The sequence below is a fragment of the Hylobates moloch genome, unplaced genomic scaffold, assembly GCF_009828535.3.
Source record: "Hylobates moloch isolate HMO894 unplaced genomic scaffold, HMol_V3 SCAFFOLD_1, whole genome shotgun sequence".
Lineage (NCBI taxonomy): Eukaryota > Metazoa > Chordata > Mammalia > Primates > Hylobatidae > Hylobates > Hylobates moloch.
Genome location: NW_026652276.1, coordinates 188,387,002 through 188,412,388, shown reverse-complemented (window position 1 = coordinate 188,412,388; position 25,387 = coordinate 188,387,002). Strand labels below are relative to the sequence as shown.

Sequence of the window (25,387 nt, the reverse complement as noted above, 5' to 3'; positions counted from 1 at the left end):
GATCTTTTTTGTGTCTTAGTTTCTTTGAGTGGCTTAGATAGGACTGGGATGCCTTCTAAGGTTATTTTAACTCTAAAATTCTGATTATATATCATTTGATTTCAATCTTTATTGATAGATATTTAGAAAACACATTTAGGCCGGGCGCAGTGGCTCATTCCGGTAACCCCAGCACTTTGGGAGGCCAAGGCGGGCAGATCACGAGGTCAGGAGTTCCAGACCAGCCTGGCCAACATGGCAAAACCCCATCTCTACTAAAAATACAAAAATTAGCTGTGCATGGTGGTGGGCGCCTGTAATCCCAGCTACTCAGGAGGCTGAGGCAGGAGAATCACTTAAACCTGGGAGGTGGAGCTTGCAGGGAGCCAAGATTGTGCCATTGCACTTAAGCCTGGGCAACAAGAGCAAGACTCCGTCTCAAAAAAAAAAGAAAGAAAGAAAGGAAACACGTTTAATTTTAATTGTCAAGCTTTGGGTTAGACTGTGGGGATAGCCAAATAAATATAATGCATTTCTTGGCTCTCCAAGGACCCACAGAGCAGTGGCAGACACAGACAGAAATAATGGCAGGCAAGCAAGGCCTGTTTTAAATAGAATAGTGTAAGTTGTTTATGAGAGCAGGGGAGAATGTATTTAGTTTTGTCTAGAGTTCTGAGGGGGTGGCTTTTTGCAAGAACCACCTGAAATTCTTTCAGTCCTTTTATGCTTGGTATTTTCCTTATTCCTTGTATGCAGCATCTACTCTGCAGGAATCAATAAGAACTTAAAATGTATTTACCATCACTTAGAGGGGAGAAGTTATAGTAGGCTAGGATGTGAGGTAAAGGAAGTCTCTGAGTCCCAGTAGTCTGTATCAGTGAGATGACTAAAATTGTAAAACATTTACTATTAGGGTTTAGTGCAGGAACTAGAAATCACTCTAAGAAAGACACTTCATACAGAGAGTTTGGATGCTTATGAAATTGTTGGGTGAATAGCTAGTGGACTGAGTTGAAGGAACTACCACAGATGCAATACAGAGGCCTGGAAGTACCTGTTCTTACCTTCCATGCCAGTGCTAAAATTCTGCTTCTAGATACCTGATGACTAAATAAATACTGGAGTGATCAATGTGGTTCTCTTAACTGTCTCTAAATTCTCAGTTCTCAGAACTAGCTGAAACAGTAAGCTTTCCTCTCTCCCTTTTTTTTTTTTTTTGAGACAGTGTCTTGCTCTGTCACCCAGGCTGGAGTACAGTGGCGCAGTCGTGCTCACTGCAACCTCTGCCTCCCGGGTTCAAACGATTCTTGTGCCTCAGCCTCCCGAGTAGCTGAGATAACAGGTGTGCACCACCACACGCAGCTAATTTTTTTGTATTTTTAGTAGAGACAGGATTTCACCATGTTGGTCAGGCTGATCTCAAACTCCTGACCTCAAATGATCCACCCACCTCGGCCTCCCAAATTGGTGGGATTACAGGTGTGAGCCACCGTGCCCAGCCTAGCTTTCCTCTCTCTTGTCTTCCACAACTCTTGGAAAAATCATTTAATTGGTTGCAAGGGAGTCTATGAAACTATAGTTTTAGGCTTTTTAACCTTACCAAAGTATTACTAGTGATAAAGGAGAATAGATAATTTTTTAAAAGTTTGTCTTGTTAAGATGGACATATTGATGACTGTATCAGTAGGCTGGGAAAAATTCAGACATCTTCTGGCAACCTTACAAATTAAAGACCGAGATGACCAAGAGTAATACTTTGAGTAGATATGATAGAAACTTGACAGAATGACAGTGATATCTGAAACAGGACAAAGTGGAGGATTTACGGGTTCCAGTGAATTAATCTTTGGTGATTAAAAACTTCAGTCAGCAGACTAGACATGACACTTTGTGTTCATTGGAGTAAAAGGCACACAATAATAAGGATTCCTGCATTATTCTAAAGATTTGCATGATTTTGTGATGTTTCTAGGAATGTCTTGCATGTGGCCTTTAGTAACCTTCTTGGTTTTTTTGTTCTGGCCATCTGCAGTGCCCTAATTTTCATAAAAGTATCAAACATCTATAGGGAAAAGGATTTGCTGTGGTTGTGTGACACTAGGAAACTGGAAGCAGAGAGATGTTCAGGTATAGGTGAGCACTGAGTGCTGTATCTTTCCAGAGTAGGATATAGCCTTGGTGGTGCTGAATCAAATTCAAGAATAAAGAGAACCTGATGTTTGAAAATATTCTTTAAAGGGAAAACATAATAATGGTGTGGCAACAATGAGCTGTTTTTTACATTTTTTGGTACAACTCCATTTGTACATCTCATTAAGATAGCAAGGGGCTTGTCTGAATGTTTGTGTTCCCCTAACATTCATATGTTGAAACTTAATCTCCAATATGATAGTATTAAGAGCTCGGGGCTCTTATTAGGGTTTAGTGCAGGGCTCTTAATACTATCATATCATATGGGAGAGGCCCGAGGAAGCTTGTTTGCCCCTTCCACCATGTGAAGATAGATACAAGGTACCATCTGTAAGGAATGGGTTCTCACCAGATGCTGAATTTGCCAGTGCCTTGATGTTGGACTTCCCAACCCCCAGAACTGTGAGCAATAGATTTCTTCTGTTTGTAAATTACCCAGTCTAAGGTCTTTTGTGTTTGCAGTCCAAACAGACTAAGACAGGGCCAAGAAAAGGCTGTAACTCCTCTTGCTCTGTGTTGAACTGTAAATGTATGTGTGTTCCCGCTTATAACTCATCTCAGACACACCTTAAAAACCTGTATTTTTTTCTTTTGTATTTGTATTTGCCTCATTTCTACACCAAGAGAGACTTTCCATTCTACATTGTGGTTACAAGGAAAAATACCTAACAGAGCAAAAGCTAATCATTTATTTTTGATTTTCAGGTTGTTGCAAGACATGAAGATTTACTGGCACAAGCAACTGGGATTGAGTCATTGGAAGGTATATTTCTATTAACTGCTAGAGATTATGTAGAGCTAGACCGGGGATTGGCAAGCTTTGGCAAGCTACTTTGGATGGCAAGTATTTTAGACTTTGCCAGCCATACAGTCTCTGTTGCAGCTACTAAACTCTGCCATTGTAGAGTGAAAGTAGCCAGATAATATGAAAACAAATGTGTGTGGCTATGTTTCAGTAAAACTTTGCTGGCTCCTGAGCTAAATGATTTCGGTTCAAATCCTTGTTTTACTGCTTACTAGGTGTTTGACTTTGGGCAAGTTAGTTAACCCTTCTCTGCCTCAGTTTTCCTGTTTGTAAAACAGCAGTATAATGTGTACTAACATAGCATTATTCTGAGGATTAAATGAATTAGCAAGATACTTAGAACAATGTCTGCACATATTTAGTGCATCTGTGTTAGTTAATTAAAACAATAAAAACATCAACAATACCAGAGTAATAGTGGAAGAAGCCATGAATTTTTTTCTTATTTTTGCCTTTCTTGGAGCCTTTTTTGCAACTCTTTTTAATGAAAATGTAGTCGAATAATAATTGGATTTTTATTTTTACAAATCTGCTTATTTTTGTTTGACTAAATCTTTTATGAATTTTTCATTCCCTCTTGATTAAATTAAACTACATCTCATAAATATGAAATTGTGTTTTACATTATTACTTGTGATTACTATTATTCATCATTGTACATCAGAAGAAAGGTAAGTGGTTTTTCTCGATGTTGATCAAATTCTTAAGGAGAGAGGATATTGTTTTCTGTGATGCAGTATTCTTTAATGCTTCCCCCAGTATTTCTCATGTACTCAAAGATACTAACTTATTCTCAGCATGTACAATATTTCTAAGATACCCTGATGAAGAACTTAGTATTTTTGGAAATAATAGTTTGTTATTTAAAATCTGGGCTACGTATCTGACTAGGTTCTTAGGAAGATTAAGAAGCTCTAAGTACCGATTGACTTTGTACTGGAAATTAATTATTATTTTTATGTATGTATGCCTTCTTTTGAGAAATATCTCTTTATGTCTTTTGCCCACTTTTTAATGGAGTTGTGTTTTTGCTTGTTGAATTAAGTTTCTTATAAATTCTGGATATTAGACCTTTGTCAAATGCATAGTTTGCAAACATTTTCACCCGTTCTGTAGGTTGTTTATTCTATTGATAGTTTCTTTGGCTGTGCAGAAGCTCACTAGTTTTAATTATGTTTTTAAATCTCATAATATTTTTATGCATTTTTGAGAGCAAGTAATATTTTAATGGAAATCTTTAAAACATGCTAGTTTTTTATTAATAATGATGGCATGGTAGTACATTGAGTTGTGTAGGTCTAGTTGAATCACCACAACAGAAATATTTCTCATTGTGGTTTTTAAATATGTGTTTTAGTTCTATAATGTGCTTGTTTTTCCCAGAACGATCTTCAAAGATTAAAATACTTGAAATAACACTGCTAGACTGAATTAGAATGATTATCTCTCATATGAGTGTGTAGAGTACAAAGGCTGGCTACTTTATTCCTATGATTATCTCAGAATATTCACTAGATTATTTGAACATAAAAGATTGAAGTGTAGGCCAGGGTGCAGTGGCTCACGCCTGTAATCCCAGCACTCTGGGACGCCAAGGTGGGAGGTTCATTTGATCCCAGAGTTCAAGACCAGCCTGGGCAACATAATGAGACTCTATCTCTATAAAAAATAAAACATTAGCTTGGCATGGTGGTGCATGTTTCTAGTCCCAGCTACTTGGGAGGCTGATTTAGGAGGATCGCTTGAACCAAGGAGGTTGAGGCTGCAGTGAGCTGTGATCGTGTCCCTGCCCTCCAGCCTGGGTGACAGAGCAAGACCCTAGACCCTGTCTCAAAAAATAAATAAAATAAAAAACTTTAAATGTGAATTGGTTAGCATTCATTTTAGCATGATGTGTCTAGATGTTATTTTGAGATGCTGAAAAATAAGTGTGGTGTATATACATATTAGAAAAGTTGAATATTATTCTAGCTTCTACTTCATCTGCTTTATTCTCTTAAATATGTACAATTTTTAGCATGTAAGTAGTTTAGAGGTATGTTTAAGCCTATTTTATTTAAAAATGTTCTTTTTAAAAATATTCTTCCAAATATTACTTTGAGAATTTGCTAGGTTTCAGAAAGCTGTAGCAATAGAGTTTTTGTTTTCATGGAATTTTGAGGAATATTTATTAAGCTTCTTTTTGTTAAAAAGAGGTAGCCTCCCATCCTGGCTAACATGGTGAAACCCCATCTCTACTAAAAATACAAAAAATCAGCCAGGCGTGGTGGCGGGTGCCTGTAGTCCCAGCTGCTCGGGAGGCTGAGGTAGGAGAATGGCGTGAACCCCGGAGGCAGAGCTTGCAGTGAGCCGAGATCGCGCCACTACACTCCAGCCTGGGCAACAGAGCGAGACTCCGTCTCAAAAAAACAAAACAAAACAAAACAAAAAACAAAGGTAGCCTCATTCATTTATTTGTTCATTCAGGCAATCAAATAGTAATTAATAACTTGTTAAGTACTAGGCACTTGTGAACCATAGAGAAAGTCAGTATCCTTTTGGAACTATGTTCTGGTCCTGGAGGTAGATTAAAAAAAAAAAAAAAAAGTACAGGTAGAAAACAGGGCTGGGCGTGGTGGATCATGCTTGTAATCGCAGCTACTTGGGATGCTGAGGCATGAGAATTGCTTGAACCTCGGAGGCAGAGGTTGCAGTGAGCCGAGATCATGCCACTGCACTCCAGCCTGGGCAATAGAGTGAGACTGTATCTCAGAAATCAGAAAGAAAAATTTTATTTGTAAATTCTGTAGAGAAAATAAAACAGGTGATGGGGATGGATGAAGGAGAGGGAAGGCCTTTTTGAGAAGATGACATTTGAGCCAAGATCTAATGATGAGGAGGAGCCATCATGTGAAGATTTGAGGAGAAGACTGAACAATAAATGGGAAAGCAGGAATTAATTTGGCATTTTTGAGGGGAAGAAAGTAGCCCAGAATAGCTGATGTTTAGTGAAGGAGGGAGAGGATCGTAGATAAGGTTCTTGGGAAGGAATTTGGATTTAATTCTAAATGCAATGGTAAACCATTGGAAGAGTTTAATCAGGTTATTGTATGATGAGATTAATACTCAGAATAGTTTACTCTGATAGCTGTGTAGAAAAAGGCAGTGGTGGAATCAGGGACATTGGTTTGGAAGCTATTAGAATAGTTGAAGTTGATGGTACGTTGGATTAGACTGGTGGCAGATGGAATAAAATGTAGGCAAAGCTGATAGGGTTTGTTGATGGCAGATGAAAGAGCTGATGGAAAAAAGTCACCATCAGTTATTCCTAGGATTTTGGTCTCAAAAATTGGATAGATGATAGTATGAGTAATGGAGATGTCATAGACTGGAGAGAAGTGTGATTTTTGATGGGTTCGGGGGTAGTGCATAAACTATCTTGAGTATCTTAAATTTCATGTAACAGTACAGGGGAAGAGAAAGAGGACAGAGATAGGGAGGGAACGAGAACATAGGCAGATATATAAAGAAAATCTTTTTACATAGATGTATGTGTATACGTCTGTATATGTGTGTGTGTATAAAATCAGTATTTTATTGAACAGATACTATTTAAAACTTTGGGATTGAATGAAATTCCTGAAAGATTGTAGGTGGAGAAGAGCGGATGGCTGAGGAGCATGTCTTGGGGTACTCCAGCACATGTAGAGGTCTGACAGAGGAGAAGTGGGAACAACTAATGAGATAATAGGAGACCCAGGAAGTATGATGATTTAAAAGCCTAGACAAGGTCGGGCGCGATGGCTCACGCCTGTAATCCCAGCACTTTGGGAGGCCGAGGCAGGTGGATCACGAGGTCAGGAGATCGAGACCATCCTGGCTAACATGGTGAAACCTCATCTCTACTAAAAATACAAAAAAAAAAAAAAATTAGCCGGGCGTGGTGGTGGGCGCCTGTAATCCCAGCTACTCGGGAGGCTGAGGCAGGAGAATGGCATGAACCTGGGAGGCGGAGCTTGCAGTGAGGGGGAATCGAGCCACTGCACTCCAGCCTGGGCAACAGAGCGAGACTCCGTCTCAAAAAAAAAAAAAAAGAAAAAGAAAGCCTAGACAAAAAATGTTTTAGAAAGGGAGTAGTTAACTGCTGTGAATTTCTGAGAGCTTGAACAAGGTTAAGACAGAACCAACGATAGAATTTGGCAACTCGTAGATTTCTGGCGACCTTGGTAGCATCTGTTTTGGTGGAGTATTGGTGGAAACCCATTGAGACTGGGTTGTGGAGAGAATATGAAGTAAGAAAATGGTTATAAGTAATGGCAGTTTATTCTTGGCAGTTTATGGTGAATACACCACAAAACCAGCAGAAAAGTGGGAATCTTTGGTTCAGAGAGGATTCTATTGGACTGAACTCTGTTATTGTATACTTGTATGCTGATAGGAATGTTTATTTGTTCTAATATTACTTCATTTAAAATATGACAGCATGTCTGTACTTAAATTTAGCTATTAATACTATGCTTTCAAAACAACTATGCCAGTTGGATATAGAAACTGAGTTTTAAAGAATGGCATTCAAAATAATTAAATATGTGTACTAATTGAAAGCCTAAATAATAAAATTTAAGCTTGATCTTCCTGAAAATATTTTTCCAATTTTGTGAAAATTCCTCATGTTGTAAGCCTAGAGAGTTGTAGACTAAAAGCTGTGGACTATAGTTTTAATATAGGAGTGATGGGGCAAAGAGGATATCATGGAGGATCAGTCATACTTTTTTGGTAATGTGTTAAAATATACGTAACATAAAATTTTTGTTTTTAGCATTTTAAAGCATACAATTCAGTGGCATTAAGTACATTTACGGTGTTGTGCGACCATCCTCAGTATCTAGGTCCATAACTTTTCCATCACCCTAGATGGAAACCCCATATCCATTAAGCAGTCAGTTCCCATTCCCTGTCAGGCTTCTTTTGTGAGGCAAAGGTTGGAGGGGGAGACCAGTTACAGGCTTTTACAGCAGTGTGGGTAAAAGATACTGGTTGCTTGGATTAGGATGGTGACAAAAAAAGTTAAAATTATATATGCATGTATTTTCTTTTAATTTAACTTTTTACCCTGTTGGATGCCCTGTAAATTTGTAAAGCCAATGTAAGCTTATGTTTTCCTAGGTGTTCTTCAGATGATGCAGACAAGAATTGGGGCTTTACAGGGAGCTGTCGATAGGTACTGTTCTTAATTTTATAAATAAATGGAATGGTAATGTTTTTATCCGTTGATATTTTGAAAATGATTTTATTCTCACTCCTCTCTTTTCTTTTCCTTTAGGATAAAGGCAAAAATTGTTGAACCGTACAATAAGATAGTTGCCCGTACTGCACAACTAGCAAGACTTCAGGTAGTTTCTTACTTTTATTTCTTTATACTTTATTATTCATTTTGTTTTCATAAGTGGACAAAATTTAAGAGTATGAGTTTGGAAGAAGTAAGAGAATGGGAACAGAAGGTAAGAGAAAAGGAGAAAAAAATACTAAAAAGCCTTATTAAGATGTCTAGCTCAAAAAATACAAATCTAAAGTGAATTCTTTTCACTGTCATTGCAGTATGTAATTGTTTATTAACTTATGTCTTCTTCAGTTTCTTTCATCAATGTTTTATAACTTTTAGTGTATAGATGCTTCACCTCCTTGGTTAAATTTATTTCTAACTTTTTTTTTTGTAGCTATTGTTAATGGGAAATGGGATTGTTTTTCTGATTATTTCTTTGGATAGTTCGTTGTTAGTGTATAGAAATGCTACTGATTTTTGTGTGTTAATTTCGTATCCTCTGACTTTACTGTGTGCATTTATTCTAGCACTCTTTTGGTGGAATCTTTAGGGTCTTTTATCTAGTTTTCTATCTAAAGGATCATGCTGTCTGCAGACAGGGACAATTTTACTTCCCTTCAGATTTGGATGCCTTTTATTTCTCACTTGCCTAATGGCTCTGGCCAGGACTTCCAGTGGCTATGTGGATGAATAGTACTGGTGAGAGTGTGCATCCTTGTCTTGTTCCTGATCTTAGAGGAAAAGCTTTCAACTTTTCGCTGTTGATTATGGTGTTCGTTGTGGGATTGTCGTATATGGCCTCTATTGCATTGAGGTACATTCCTTCTATAGCAATTTTTTTGAGTTTTTAACATGATGTGTTGTTGAATTTTACCAAGTGCCTTTTCTGCATCTATCAAAATGATCATACGGTTTTTGTCTTTCATTCTGTTAATGTGGTATATCATTTATTGATTTGCACATGTTGAACCATCCCTGCACCCCAGAGATAAATCTCACTTGATCACGGTGAATGATTCTTCTAATGTACTACTGAATTCGATTGGCTAGTATTTTGTTGAAGATTTTGCATCTGTGTTGATCGGGAATATTGACCTGTAATTTTCTTTTCCTGTAATGTCTTTGTCATTGACAGAAGGGTAATATTGGCCTAATAAAATGCGTTTGGAAATATTTTTCCATCTTTGATTTTTTGGGGAGAGTTTTAGAAGGATTGGTATTAGTTTTTCCTTAAATGTTTGGTAGAATTCAACAGTAAAGCCGTCAAGTCCTGGGCTTTTCTTTGTTAGGAGACTTTTTATTACTGATTTAATCTCTGTACTCACTATTGATCTGTTAAGATTTTGTTTCTTTATGATTCAATTTTGATAAGTTGTGTATGTCTAGAAATATATCAGTTTCTTCTAAGTTATCCAGTTTGTTGGCATATAATTGTTCATAGTAGTTTCTTATAATTCTTTATATTTTTGTAATATCAGTTGTAATGTTTTCTTTTTTTCATTTCTGGTTTTGAGACTTCTTTTTTTTCTTAGTCTAGCTAAAGTTTTACTGATTTTATTTATCTATTCAAAACACCAACTCTTATAGCAAGGCATGGTGACACGCCTGTAGTCCCAGATACTTGGGAGGCTGAGGCAGAAGAATTGCTTGAGCCTGGGAGGTGGAAGTTGTAGTGAGCCGAGATTGCACCATCGTACTGGAGCCTGGGCAACAGAGCGAGACCTTGTCTCAAAAAAAAAAAAAAAAAAAAAAACCAAAACCCAAAACACAACTCTTGGTTTTATTAATCTTTATTGTTTTCCTAGTCTATATTTAATTTATTTCTGACCTGATCTTTATTATTTTCTTCCTTCTACTAACTTTGGGCTTTGTTTGTTCTTTTTCTAGTTCTCGAGGTTTAATATTAGGTTATTTATTTAAAATCTTTTTTGATGTAGACATTTATTGCTGTAAACTTTCTTCTTAGAACTGCTCTTGATGCATCCCATAACTTTTGGTATGTTGTGTCATTTGTCTCAAGACATTTTAAAATTTCTCTTTTAATTTCTTTTTTGATCCATTGGTTGTTCATAAGCATGTTGTTGTTTTTTTTGAGAATTTTTTTGGTGAATTTTTCGAAATCCATCCTTCATTGATTTCTAGTTTAATAGCATTGTGGTTGGAAAAGATATTTGATACGATCTCAGTCTTCTTAGTTTGTTAAGCCTTATTTTCTGGTTTAACATATGATCTATCCTGAAAAAAGTTTCATGTGCATTTGAGAAGAATGTGTATTCTGCTGCTGTTGGACGGAATGTTCTGTATTTGTCTGTTTGGTTTATTTGGTTTAGAGTGTAGTTAAGGTCTCTTGTTTTAGTATTGATTTGTTGGTTTTTTTTCTTTTTTTCTTTTTTTTGAGATGGAGTCTCACTCTCTCGCCCAGGGTGGAGTGCAGTAGCCTAATCTCTGCTCACTGCAAACCTCCGCCTCCCAGGTTCAAGCCATTCTCCTGCCTCAGCCTCCCAAGTAGCTGGGATTACAGGTGCCCACCACCACGCCTGGCTAATTTTTGTATTTTTAGTAGAGATGGCATTTCGCCTTGTTGGCCAGGCTGGTCTCGAACTCCTGACCTTGGGTGATCTGCCTGCCTTGGCCTCCCCATGTGCTAGGATTACAAGTGTGAGCCACTGCACCCAGCCTATTTTCTTTCAGCACTTTGAATAGATCGTCCCTGTCTCTCCTGGCTTATAAGATTTCTACTGAGAAATCTGTTCATAGCCATCTTGGAATTCCTTTGTATGTGATATGCTTCTTTTCTCTTGCTGCTTTCAAGATCCTCTCTGTTTTTGATTTTTGACAATTTGATTGTAATATATCTTGTGGTAGTCTTGTTTACATTGAACCTGATTAGAGATCTTTGAGTTTCCTATACCTGGATATTTTTTACTTTCCACAGATTTGGGGAATTTTTGTTATTATTTTTTAAAATAAACTTTCTTCTCTCTCTGCCCCTTCTGGGACACCCATAATATATAAATTGGTTTGCTTGATGGCATCCCATAATTCTCAAAGGCTTTCTTTACTCTTTTTCTTTTTTCTTTTTGTTCCTCTGACTGGATCATTTCAAATAACCCCTTTTCAAGCACACTGATTCTTTTATGTGATTGAGTCTACTGTTGAAGCTCTCTTTGGAATTTTTTTAGTTCAGTCATTGTGTTCTTTAGCTCCAGAATTTCAGTTTGGTTCATTTTTATGGTTTCTGTTTCTTTGTTGAACTTCTCATTTTGTTTGTTTAGTTCTCCTGATTTTGTGTACTTGTCTAGTTGTATTCTCTTGTAGTTCATGGAGTTTTTAAATGATGATTATTTTGAATTATTTGTCAGGCAGCTCATAAACCTCAGTTTCTTTAATGTTTGTTCCTTTGGTGGTATTATGTTTCCCTGAATGTGATTCTTGTTGCCTTCTATTGGTGCCTGCACATTTGAAGAAGTAGGAACTTACTCCACTCTTTGCAGACTGGCTTTGGCTGGGAAAGTTCTTCACCAGTTAGCCTGACCAGAGATCCTAGGCAGGCTTTCTGGTGTGGTCTGTGGGCAGGCTTACTGCTGGTGTCTTCAGGCAGGCTGTTGTGGTACCTAGGTTAGCAGGTGTGCAGGTCTGGTGCTTGGGTCCATGAGATTTGGTCTGCAGACTATATTTACTGGGGCAAATGTGGGTCATGAGTTTGCTGGAGCAGACTTAGATCCAGGGTTCACAGTGCCAAGCTGGCCCCTTGTGGAGTGGACACGTTGACTGTTAGGGGCCTAGTCCACAAGAGCTGGTCTGAAGCCTGGTCCCTTGAGAGCTGACCTGGCACTTGGACCGGCCTTGAGCTTGAATCTGCAGGAGTCAACCAGTTGCTGGCACCTGGGACCTTGGGGATGGGTCTGGAGCCTCAGTCCACAATGCCTGGCTTTCACTGGCACCTGGGACCATGGGGGTGGGCCTGGAGCCTGTGAGTCAGGCCTGGTCCTGGGTTTACCAGGGTTAGCCTGGAGCTTGGGTTTGCAAGGGTGGTCCTGGAACCTTGGTCTGCTGAAGTAAGCCTGGACTCTGGGTTCACTGAAGGCTGCGGTCTGTGGGTGCTTGCTTTGTGCCTAGAGCCATGAGGGTCTTCCTAGAGGCTGGGTGAGTGAGTGCTGTCCTGGAGGCTGGGTCTGCAAAGGCTTGCCTGGAGACTGGGCCAGTGAGGCAGATGTGAGTCTTCTGGTCTTGTGGGCTGGCCTAGCACTGGGTTCTGCTGTGATGAGCCTGGACCCTGGGTTTGCCAGAGGAGGCCAGGTTCTGCTGGGATGGACCTGGACCCTGGGTCTGTCAGAGGAGCCTGGACTTTGTGTCTGTTGGAGTGTGGGGCCACAGGGGGTGACTTGGAAAGTGGACCCGTAGGGCAGGCTTGGAGCCTGTGTCCTTGTGTGCTGGCCTGGTGTCTGAGGCCACAGGTGCCAACCTGATGCTGGGGCAGACCTGGTGTTTGGGGCCACATGGGCTGGTCTAGAGCATGAGGCTTCAGGGGCTGGCCTGGTGCTGGAAGTCTGTGTGCTAACCTGGCACTAGGGCTAGCCTAACATCTTGGGTTATGCAAGGTTGCCTGGTGCTGGGTTGGGCCTTGAGCCTGAATTGGGATTAGCCTGAAGCTGAGGGCTGATTTGGGGTTTGGGGTCACTGGGACCAGCCTGGTAGTGGAGTGGGCCAGGAGGTGTAGTCTGAAAGTACTGGCCTGGAGTTGGGCGGGGGCAGCCTGCCCAACACGATTTTAATGGGGCAGGCCTAGTGTTGGGGCTGAGGCAAAGTCCAGTGCTCAATTCCTTCTCTTTTCTCTACTCTACGAGCATCTGTCTCCTTGCTAGCTGGCTGGTGTTGGGGAACGCAGGTAATGTGACACTGTCTTTCCTACTCTCTTCAATGTGCCTCTTTTTATTTCTGTGCTATACTGAGGTGCTGTAATGTCTTAGCTGGTTTCTTTAACTTTTGTGAAGTTGTTTTTGTGTATGGATAGTGGTTCAAATTAATGTGTCTGCAAGCTGGAGTCCTGGAAAGTCTTCCTCTGCCATCTTACTAATGTCACTCATAAACATATCACATTGATTTTTGTAACTAAAAATTATGCTTCAATACCCTGTTTTTTGGAAAGTATTATCCTTTTTCAGAGTCATCTATATTGCTTTTTCTTTTTTTTTGAGACAGAGTTGTGCTCTGTTGCCTAGGCTGGAGTGCGGTGGAGCGATCTTGGCTCACTGCAGCCTCCGCCTCCCAGGTTCAAGGATTCTCCTGCCTTAGCTTCCCAAGTAGCTGGGATTATAGGCACTCGCCACCACATTCGGCTATTTTTTTGTTGTTGTGTTTTTAGTAGAGACAGAGTTCACCATGTTGGCCAAGCTGGTCTCGAACTCCTGACCTCAAGTGATCCACTTGCCTCGGCCTCCCAAAGTGCTGGGATTACAGGCATGAGCCACCATGCCTGGCCTTGTTTGTTGTTTTGTTTCATTTTTATTGCTGTAGAATATGTCATTATATGAATATTCTGCTTATGGACTTTGGATTGTTTCCAGATTGGGACCATTATGAATAATATGGCTGTGAAAACTTTTTTACAAATATATGTTGGCTCATGCTAATACCCCTTTGTGTAAGTTATATCCTGGGAATGAGATTTCTGGGTTATGGGAGTTCTGATTTTCAACTTTATTAGATAATGCCAAACTATTTTACCAAATGGTTATACCACATATGCTATCAGTATATGAGAGTTCCTTTTAGTTTGTATCCTTGCCAACACTTAGTGTTGTCAGACTTGTTAGTTTTTGCTAATATTTTAGGTGTGTGGTGGTATCTCGTTGTGGTTTTGTTTTTCTAGGAACTAATTACTAAGGAGATTGAACCTCTTGTAAGTCACCTGTTACGTGCGTTTCAGATATTCCTCTGCCTACCCATTTTTTTCTCCTTCTTGCTCTTGTGTGTTGTTGGAGAGAAGTTAAATTTATCCCATTTTTCTTTTATGGTTCTCTTTTGTGAAAAATTCTCACAAGATAACTTTCTCTACCCTGAAGTTATGAAGATGTTATATATTGCCTTCAAAAACATGTGTTGTTTTGCCTCATATGTTTAAATCTATAATCTACCTGGAATTGCTTGTATATTTACTAATCTTTTTTTTTTTTTTTTTTTTTTTTTTTGTAGTCCCAGCTACTCGGCTCACTGCAAGCTCCGCCTCCCGGGTTCACGCCATTCTCCTGCCTCAGCCTCCGAGTAGCTGGGACTACAGGTGCCCGCCACCACGCCCGGCTAATTTTTTGTATTTTTAGTAGAGACGGGGTTTCACTGTGGTCTTGATCTCCTGACCTCATGATCCGCCCGCCTCGGCCTCCCAAAGTGCTGGGATTACAAGCGTGAGCCACCGCGCCCAGCCAAATTTACTAATCTTTTTAATTAAGTATCTAATCTGCTGTTAATCCCATCCTGTGTGTTTTTATAGTTTTTTTTTGTTTTTTTTTTTGAGATGGAGTCTCACTCTGTTGCCCAGGCTGGAGTGCAGTGGCATGATCTTGGCTCACTGCAACCCCGCCTCCTGGGTTCAAGTGATTCTTCTGCCTCAATCTCCTGAGTAGCTGGGAGTACAGGCGCCTGCCACCACGCCCAGCTAATTTTTGTATTTTTAGTAGAGACGGGGTTTCAACATATTGGCCAGGCTGGTCTCGAACTCCTGACCTCGTGATCCACCTGCCTCAGCCTCCCAAAGTGTTGGGATTACAGGCGTGAGCCACCATGCCCGGCCTATAGTTTTCATCTCTAGTTTATATTTGTGTCTTTTTATATCTTCTCTTTCTGTTATGACATTTATATTTCAATTTCATTTATATACATACACACACACACACACACACATAAATATATAGATATATATATATGTTTTTTGTGAGACAGGGTCTCACTCTGTTGCCCAGGCTGGAGCGCAGTGGCACCATCTCAACCCACTGCAATCTCCGCCTCCCAGGCCCAAGCTATCCTCCCACCTCAGCCTCCTGAGCAGCTGAGACTATAGGCACGCACCACCACACCCAGCCAATTTTTGTATTTTCTGTAGAGACTGGGTTCTGTCACGCTGCTCAGGCTGATCTCGAACTCCTGAGGTCAAGCATTCCACCTGTGTTGGCCTCCCAAAGTGCTGGAATTACAAGTATGAGCCACTGTGTCCGGCTGACATTTATGTTTTCATTTACCTTCTTGAACGTATACATGCTTAGAATTTTTTTTTTTTTTTTGAGACAGAGTCCCGCTCTGTCGCACAGGCTGGGGTGCAGTGGCACAATCTTGGCTCACTGCAACCTCCGCCTCCCGGGTTCAAGTGATTCTCCTGCCTAAGCCTCCTGGGTAGCTGGGATTACAGGCACATGCCACAACACCTGGCTAATTTTTGTATTTTGAGTAGAGATGGGGTTTTACCATGTTGGCCAGGCTGGTCTTGAACTCTTGACCTCAGGTGATCCGCCTGCCTCAGCCTCCCAAAGTGCTGGGTTATAGGCATGAGCCACCGCGCCTGGCCTGTGAAATATATTTTAACATTTAATTCTTTATTATTTCTAGGTTTGTTTTTGTTGATTGACTTTTCTTCTTGTTTCTTGTTTTGGGTTTTATGTGTTTTGCTTCTTTACATACCTGATAATTTTTTATTGGATGTTAGAAATGTGTATTTTATGTTTAGGATTCCTAGATTATTTAAAATTTCTCTTAAATAATGTTGGACTTTTTTGTGGTTCACACTTAAGTTACTTGGAATCAGTTTGATCTTTTTTTTAATTTAATTTTTATTTTTATTTATTTATTTGTTTTTTGAGACAGGGCTTCACCCTGTCACTTGGGCTGGAGTATTGTGGGGCAGTCTTGACTCACTGTAACCTCCAAGTGCTGGGCTCAAGCAATCCTCCTGCCCCAGCCTCCCAAGTAGCTGGGACTAAAGGCACACACTACCATGCCCAGCTAATTTTTTTTTTTTATTTATTGTAGAGATGGGAGTCTCACCATGCTGCCTAGGCTGGTCTCAAACTCCTGGCCTCAAGTGATACTCCTACTTGGCCTCCCAAAATGCTGGGATTACAGGCATGAGCCACTATTAATGTTTTTGAGATTTAGTTTTAAATCTTTGTTAGTACAGGTCCAGAACAGCCTTTAGCCTAAGGCTAGTTTAGCCCTGTTTACTATTAGGTCTTTCTACTGTTGTTTCAGTGTTTCTTTTTCTGTGCTTCCTCTCACACATGCACAGATTGGTACTCAGAAGACTGGAAGCTATTTTTCTGCTATCTCCACAACCTCTCTTTTTGCAGCTTCTTTTTCTCCAATTCTCTGCCCACAAACACTAGCTTTTTTGGCTTTCTTGAAGTGTAATCTCTGCTTCCCAACTTCAGAGAGACTGTCATGCTGTTTCCCTTCCCTTCCCTTTGCTGTGGCCTGAAAATTGTCTCCCAGTGGTAATCTGAGACAATTGTTAAGCTCATTTTGTTGTTTCTCTCAACGATCACAGACCTGTTTTTTCTGTTATCCAATTATTGTCCAATTATTCATTCCTGTTGTCCTAAAATTATTTCGTGTATTTTGTTCAATTTTCTAGTTGTTTAAAATGGAAAGGTAAGTCTGACCCTATTCCATCATTGTTAGAAGTCACACTCATTATTAAAAATTGAGTTATAAGTTATGTACCATAAAATAATCACTTTAACATGAACAGTTTAGGGGTTTTTACTATATTCACAAGATTGCATCTTGTGAATATAATATCTAATTATACTATAATATTATCTAATGCCAGAATATTTTCATTACCCAAAAAAGAAACTCTTTGCCCATTAGCAGTTACTCCCTCTATCCACTTCCCTACACCAAGCTCTCAACTAATCTGCACTAATCTGCAGTCTTCCTTTTTGGATTTCCCTATTAGGACATTTTATGGAAATGGATCATTCATTATGTAGTATTTGGCTTCTTAATGTAATGTTCTGAAGGTTCATCCATATTGTAGCATATGTCAGTACAGTAAGTTCTTACTTAATGTCATTGATAGGTTCTTGGAAACTGCAACTTTAGGTAAAGGAACATGCAGCAGGTCCTTGAATAACATGTCATTTCATTGTAACACTGAGGAGGAAAAAACTGGGTTTTATTATACGTTGCTTTGTTATTGTTGTTTTTTGAGACAGGGTCTTGCTCTGTCATCCAGGCTGGAGTGCAGCCTCTTGAGTAGCTGAGACAACAGGCATGCACCACCATGCCCAGCTAATTTTTTTTTTTTAATTTTAATTTTTTTTAGACAGTGTCTCTCACTATGTTGCCCAGGCTGGTCTCAAACTTCTGGACTCAAGTGATCCATCTTCCTCAGCCTCCCAAAGTGCTGGGATTACAGGAGTGAGCCACCTGGTCCATTATTTTCACTTAAAGTCAAAAGAACCAGTTGATGATGTTTAATGAGGACTCAGGACTTCTTTACTTTTTATGGTCAAATAATATATCATTTTATGAATATATCACATTTTGTTTATCCACTCAATTTTGTTTATCCTTTCATTAGTTGATGAATATTTAGGTTGTTTCTACTTTTTAACTATTCTGAATAGACTGCTAAGAACAAATGTTGCATAAATAATATTTATGTGTGCTTTTTTTTTTTTTTCAATTCTTGGGTATATACCTGAGAGCATATTATGCTAGGTCATATGCTAACTCTATGTTTAACATTTTGAGGAATGCCAAACTATTTCCAAGGCAACTGGACTGTTTTCCATTGTTACCAACAATGTATGAAGATTCTAATTTCTGTACTTTTTTAAAAATATTGCCATCTTATTGAAGTGGCATGGTTGTCTTGAGTAAATACCCGAGATTTGTTGTCTTACAGCCACACAAAACTGGGACGCAGTCACACAAATAGTGATGTCAGAGTGGAAGTTTAAGGTGAAAGAAAGAGAAGAGCTGTCTCTGCTGCAGAGAGAGGGGTCCTGGAGAAGTGGGTTGCCGCTTTTATGGTGAAATGCAGTGAGTTTTATAGATGAGCTTGAGGAGGCAGTGTCTGATTTACATAGGGCATGAAAGATTGGTCAGACCAGGTGTGCTATTTGCCTAAGGTGCAAAAAACTAGTTAGGGCTAGGTGTGCCACTTGCATAGCATGTGAAAAAGCTGGCCACCCCGCCCTAATCTTTTATTATGCAGATGGGTTCTCTGGCTGGCTGGTGCCGTGTTGCCTGCTTCTTTACTGTACATGTGGTGACAAAGAAAAGCAAAGATGGACCCTCCATGTTGAACATACCTGGCTTCCAGGTAGCCCTTTTCTATTGCTGGCATTCACCTGTTCAGTTTCCAGCTTGCTTATCTATGTTTGCAGCTCAATTTTTCAGGCTGCTCTTTGTTAGAAAAGAAATGATTTGGGAGCTGCCTTTTGTTAAAAGGGAAATTCTGCCAAGGACTCTGTTGCCCTTATTATCTGCCTAAATAATTTCTATCTCCCGTATCATTATTGGGTATGAAGTAGTAGCTCATTGTCATTTTGATTTGCATTTTCCTAATGGCTAATGATATTGAGCATCTTCTGTGGTGCCTTTTGGCCATTTATCTATCTTCCTTGGAGACATGTCTATTCAAGTAATCCTTTGCTCTTTTTTTTTTCTTTCTTTCTTTCTTTTTATTTTACTTTTAAGTTCTGGGATACATTTGCAGAACGTGGAGGTTTGTTACATATGTATACATGTGCCATGGTGGTTTACTGCATCCATCAACCCATTGTCTACATTAGATATTTCTCCTAATGCTATCCCTCTCCCTTGGCCCCACCCCCTGACAGGCCCCAGTGTGTGATGTTCCCCTCCCTGTGTCCATGTATTCTCATTGTTCAACTCCTACTGATGAGTGAGAATATGCAGTGTTTGGTTTTCTCTTCCTGTATTAGTTTGCTGAAAATGATGGTTTCCAGCTTCATCCTTGTCCCTGCAAAGGGCATGAGCTCATTCTTTTTTATGGCTGCATAGTATTCTGTGGTTTATATGTGCCACATTTTCTTTATCCAGTCTAACGTTGATGGACATCTGGGTTGGTTCCAAGTCTTTGCCATTGTGAACAGTGCTACAGTAAACATACGTGTGCATGTGTCTTTATAGTTGAATGATTTATAATCCTTTGGGTATAGAATGATTTATAATCCTTTGGATATATACCCAGTAATGGGATTGCTGGTCAAATGGTATTTCTAGTTCTAGATTCTTGAGAAATAGCCTCACAAAGGCTAAACTAATTTACACTCCCACCAACAGTGTAAAGTGTATAAGGAAGGGGTCCAGTTTCAGTTTTCTGCATACAGCTGGCCAGTTTTCCCAGCACCATTTATTAATGGTTGTTTTTGTCTGGTTTATTGAAGATCAGTTGGTTGTAGATATGTGGTGTTATTTCTGAGGCCTGTTCCATTGGTCTGTATTTCTGTTCCATTGGTCTATGTATCTGTTTTGGTACCAGTACCATGCTGTTTTGGTTACTGTAGCCTTGCAGTATAGTTTGAAGTCAGGCAGTGTGATGCCTCTAGCTTTGTTGTTTTGCTTAGGATTGCCTTGGCTATATGGGCTCTTTTTTGGTTCCATATGAAATTTAAAGTAGTTTTTTCTAATTCTGTGAAGAATGTCAATGGTAGCTTGATGGGAATAGTATTGAATATATAAATTACTTTGGGCAGTATGGCCATTTTCACAATACTGATTCTTCCTATCCATGAGCATGGAATGTTTTTCCATTTGTTCGTGTCCTGTCTTATTTTCTTGAGCAGTGGTTTGTAGTTCTCCTTGAAGAGGTCCTTCACATCTCTTGTAAGTTGTATTCCTAGGTATTTTATTCTCTTTGTAGCAATTGCGAGTGGGAGATTGCTCATGATTTGGCTCTCTGTTATTGGTGTATAGGAATGCTTGTGATTTTTGCACATTGATTTTGTATACTGAGACTTCACTGAAGTTGCTTATCAGCTTAAGGAGTTTTTGGGCTGAGACGATGGAGTTTTCTATATATACAATCATGTCATCTGCAAACAGATAATTTGATTTCCTCTCTTCCTATTTGAATATACTTTATTTCTTTCTCTTGCCTCATTGCCCTGGCCAGAACTTCCAATAATATGTTGAATAGGAGTGGTGAGAAAGGGCATCCTTGACTTGTGCCGGTTTTCAAAGGGAATGCTTCCAGCTTTTGCCCATTCAGTATGCTATTGGCTATGGGTTTGTCATAAATAGCTCTCATTATTTTGAGATATGTTCCATCAGTAATACCTAGTTTATTGAGTGTTTTTTAGCATGAAGGGCTATTGAATTTTGTTGAAGGCCTTTTCTGCATCTATTGAGATAATCATGTGGTTTTTGTCATTGGTTCTGTTTATGTGATGGATTATGTTTATTGATTTGCATATGTTGAACCAGCCTTGCATCCCAGGGATTAAGCCGAGTTGATTGTGGTGGATAAGCTTTTTAATGTGCTGCTGGATTCAGTTTGCCAGTATTTTATTGAGGATTTTCATATTGATGTTCATCAGGGATATTGGCCTGAAATTTTTTTGTTGTGTCTCTGCCAGATTTTGGTATCAGGGTGATGCTGACCTCATAAAATGAGTTAGGGAGGAGTCTCTCTTTTTCTATTGTTTGGAATAGTTTTAGAAGGAATGGTACCAGCTCCTCTTTTTAACACCTCTGGTAGAATTCAGCTGTTGATCTATCTGGTCCTGGGCTTTTTTTGGTTAGTAGGCTATTAGTGCCTCAATTTCAGAACTTGTTATTGGTCTATTCAGGGATTCAACTTCTATCTGGTTTAGTCTTGGGAGGGTGTATATGTCCGGGAATGTATCCATTTCTTCTAGATTTTCTAGTTTATTTGCATAGAGGTGTTTATAGTATTCTCTGATGGTAGTTTGTATTTCTGTGGGATCAGTAGTGATACCCCCTTTATCATTTTTGATTGTGTCTATTTGATTCTTCTCTTTTCTTCTGTATTAGTCTGGCTAGTGGTCTATTTTGTTAGTCTTCAAAAAACTAGCTCCTGGATTCACTGATTTTTTTTTTGAAGGGTTTTTCATGTCTCTATCTTGTTCAGTTCTGCTCTGATCTTACTCATTTCTTGTCTTCTGCTAGATTTTGAATTTTTTTGCTCTTGCTTCTCTAGTTCTTTAATTGTGATGTTAGGGTGTCGATTTTAGATCTTTCCCACTTTCTCCTGTGGGCATTTAGTGCTATAAATTTCCCTCTAAACACTGCGTTAGCTGTGTCCCAGAGATTCTGGTATGTTGTGTCTTTGTTCTCATTTGGTTTCAAAGAACTTATTTATTTCTGCCTTAATTTTGTTATTTGCCCAGTAGTCATTCAGGATCAGGTTGTTCAGTTTCCATATAGTTGTGCGGTTTTGAGTGAATTTCTTAATCCTGAGTTTTAGTTTGGTTGCACTGTGGTCTGAGAGACTGTTTGTTATGATTTCCTTTCTTTTACATTTGCTGAGGGGTGTTTTACTTCCAATTATGTGGTCAATTTTAGAATAAGTGCTGTGTGGTACTGAGAAGAATGTATGTTCTGTTGATTTGGGGTGGAGAGTTCTGTAGATGTCTGTTAGGTCTGCTTGGTCCAGAGCTGAGTTCAAGTCCTGAATATCCTTGTTAATTTTCTGTCTCATTGATCTGTCTAATATTGACATTGGGGTGTTACTGTCTGGGAGTCTAAATCTCTTTGTAGGTCTCTAAGAACTTGGTTATGAATCTGGGTGGTCCTGTATTGGGTGCATATATATTTAGGATAGTTAGCTCTCTCATTGATCCCTTTACCGTCATGTAATGCGCTTCTTTGTGTTTTTTGATCTTTGTTGGTTTAAAGTCTAAATAGAGACTAGGATTGCAACCCCCACTTTTTTTTTGCTTTCCATTTGCTTGGTAAATATTCATCCATCCCTTTATTTTGAGCCTGTGTGTGTCTTTACACATGAGATGGGTCTCCTGAATTCATCACATGAATGGGTCTTAACTCTTTATCCAATTTGCCAGTCTGTGCCTTTTAATTGGAGCATTTAACCCATTTAGATTTAAGATTAATATTGTTATGTGTGAATTTTATCCTGTCATTATGATGCTAGCTTGTTATTTTGCTCATCAGTTGATGCAGATTCTTCATAGTGTTGATGGTCTTTAACTTTTGGTTTGTTTTTGCAGTGGCTGGTACCGGTTTTTCCTTTTGATATTTAGTGCTTCCTTCAGGAGCTCTTGTAAGGCAAGCCTGGTGGTGATAAAATCTCTCAGCATCTGCTTGTCTGTAAAGAATTTTATTTCTACTTTGCTTATGATGCTTAGTTTGGCTGGGTATGAAATTCTGCATTGAAAATTCTTTTCTTTAAGAATGTTAAGTATTGGCTCCTACTCTCTTCTGGCTTGTAGGATTTCTACAGAGAGATCTGCTGTTAGTCTGATGGGCTTCCCTTTGTGGGTAACCTGACCTTTCTCTCGGGCTGCCCTTAACATTTTTTCCTTCATTTCAACCTTGGCGAATCTGATGATTATGTGTTTTGGGGTTGTTCTTCTTGAGGATTATCTTAGTGGTGTTCTCTGTGTTTCCTGAATTTGAATGTTGGCCTGTCTTGCTAGGTTGGGGAAGTTCTCCTGGATAATATCTTGAAGTGTGTTTTGCAACTTGGTTCCATTCTCCCCGTCACTTTTAGGTACAGCAATCAAATGTAGGTTTGGTCTTTTCACATAGTCCCATATTTCTTGGAGGCTTTGTTTGTTCTTTTTCATTCTTTTTTCTCTGATCTTTTCTTCACGCTTTATTTCATTAAGTTGATTGTCAGTCTCTGATATCCTTTCTTCCACTTGATCTATTCGGCTATTGATACTTGTGTATGCTTCACGAAGTTCTCCTGCTGTGTTTTTCAGCTCAATCAGGTCATTTATGTTCTTCTCTAAACTGGTTATTCTAGTTAGCAATTCCTCTAACCTTTTTTTCAAGGTTCTTAGCTTCCTTGCATTGGGTTAGAACGTGCTCCTTTGGCGAGGGGTTTATTATTACCCTCCTTCTGAAGTCTCCTTCTGTCAGTTTGTCAAACTCATTCTCCATCCACTTTTGTTCCCTTGCTGGTAATGCGTTGTGATCCTTTGGGGGAGAAGAGGCGTTCTGGTTTTTGGAATTTTCAGCCTTTTTGCAGTGGTTTTTCCTCATCTTCGTGGATTTATCTACCTTTTGGTCTTTGCTGTTGGTGACCTTTGGATGGAGTTTTTGCATGGTCATCCTTTTTGTTGATGTTGATGCTATTGCTTTCAGTTTGTCAGTTTTTCTTCTAACAGTCAGGCCCCTCTGCTGGAGTTTGCTGCGGGTCCACTCCAGACCCTGTTTCCTTGGGTATCACCAGCGGAGGCTGCAGAACAGCAAAGACTGACTAGAAAAAAATCACCGTGAGACTAGTGTTAAGCATGAGAACTAGGATTAAATAAAGGTTATAAAGAATAGTATGTAATGACTATATGTTTTGGCAAAGAAATATAATTCAGCTGTAAAAAACAGTGGGAAGAGCATATGCAAAAAATTTTAAAAACTATTTTCTGCCATCATACTTTTGACTGTAGTGTTGGTCTTGTTGATCAGGTATTTTCTGTGTATTGTGCAGCAAAGCAAATGAATAATTATACATTATTCTAATTTCGTTATTGTCTGTATTCTTGAGAGCTAGGAATCTTAATGTAGAAGAAATTATATACTATTTATATTTATATAGATGTAAGAAGGCTAAATCCTGTACTTCTGATTTTTGATTAGAAATATCAGTATGAACTTGAGATACTTTAATGTTATTTAAAAATAGTATATACCTTATATTTGTGTGTATATATATATTTGTGCATATGTATATGTATGTTAATCTGAGAATGTTTTATGTGTATTGTGGCATAAATCAAATGAATATTTATGTGATATTTTAATGCTGACATTTCCTAGCTATGTCTATGGAAAAGTCCCAGAAATGAACAAACCTAGTTCCGTGAATGTGGCCTTGAAACGCTGTTTTCTGGATGGGCACAGTGGCCCATTCCTATAATCCCAGCACTTTGGGAGGCCAAGGCAGGTGGATCACTTGAGATCAGGAGTTCGAGATCAGCCTGGCCAACATGGTAAAACCCCATCTCTACAAAAATGCAAAAATTAGTCAGGCATGGTGGCGGGTGCCTGTAATCCAGCTACTCAGGAGGCTGAGGCAGGAAAATTGCTTGAACCCTGGAGGGGGAGGTTGCAGTAAGCCAAGTTTGTGCCATTGTACTCTAGCCTGGGTGACAAGAGTGAAACTGTCTCAAAAAAAAAAAAAAAAAAAAAGTAATGCTGTTTTCTACTAAAAGAAACCAGGGCTTCTTTGAGAAATCTTTGATTCCAGGTCTGGGGCATGAAATGTATAAAGTGATCCTGGAACATTTTTATACCAGATACCAAGGAGGCTGCCAACGACTGCTCGGTTCGTGACAAAGGAACTCAGGATCTGACTTGAAGGGGCTTTGGGTGACCAGCTATTTTAGTTTTACTACTTAAAGTCCTGAAACTTGGGAAACTTCTCAGTCTCAGGCAAAGTGGTACAGTTAATCACTCTCAGAGGCTCCTGCTGGCCAAAATGGAACACTTTGAGCATCAATAAGGATAAGAGCCATGATGGGTTGGGCATCCCTTATTATGTTTAAATACATTTCATAATGATATCAAAAAAAAAAAAAAAGCAAAACCCTAGAACCACTGACTAATTTTTCATTATTGGTGAATATTAGGAAATTATTCCTTCATTTTGAAAACTAATAAGGGAAAGATTAAGTATTTATTTTTAGTTTTCTGTATGAACAACACTCCTAGGTAAGCAAATAGTCAATGAGGTAAAGTTTATAGTGAAATTTCATATGCTTGTAACTAAAGACAAAACGACAGAATTGGATTATTACTATTTTGCAGTCACTTATGTTTCAGTGGATTTTGACATTGAATATCAGTGGCTGATACTCAACACAAAAAGAGAGAAAATCATACATCTCTTAAAATATACCATCCTCTAATGTTTAATCTTGCCAAAAATACTAAACTTG

At 39.1% G+C, this 25,387-nt stretch overlaps 1 protein-coding gene across 1 annotated transcript in view; it reads left to right on the top strand.

The window, feature by feature from the left end:
* The window catches only part of COG5 (component of oligomeric golgi complex 5), a 379,224-nt gene that overhangs the window by 6,547 nt on the left and 347,290 nt on the right, over positions 1–25,387 (top strand). The window contains exons 3-5 of the mRNA XM_032761356.2: positions 2,875–2,932; positions 8,120–8,174; positions 8,277–8,346. Coding sequence (XP_032617247.1) covers positions 2,875–2,932; positions 8,120–8,174; positions 8,277–8,346 — 183 coding nt within the window. The remainder of the gene's footprint in view (positions 1–2,874; positions 2,933–8,119; positions 8,175–8,276; positions 8,347–25,387) is intronic.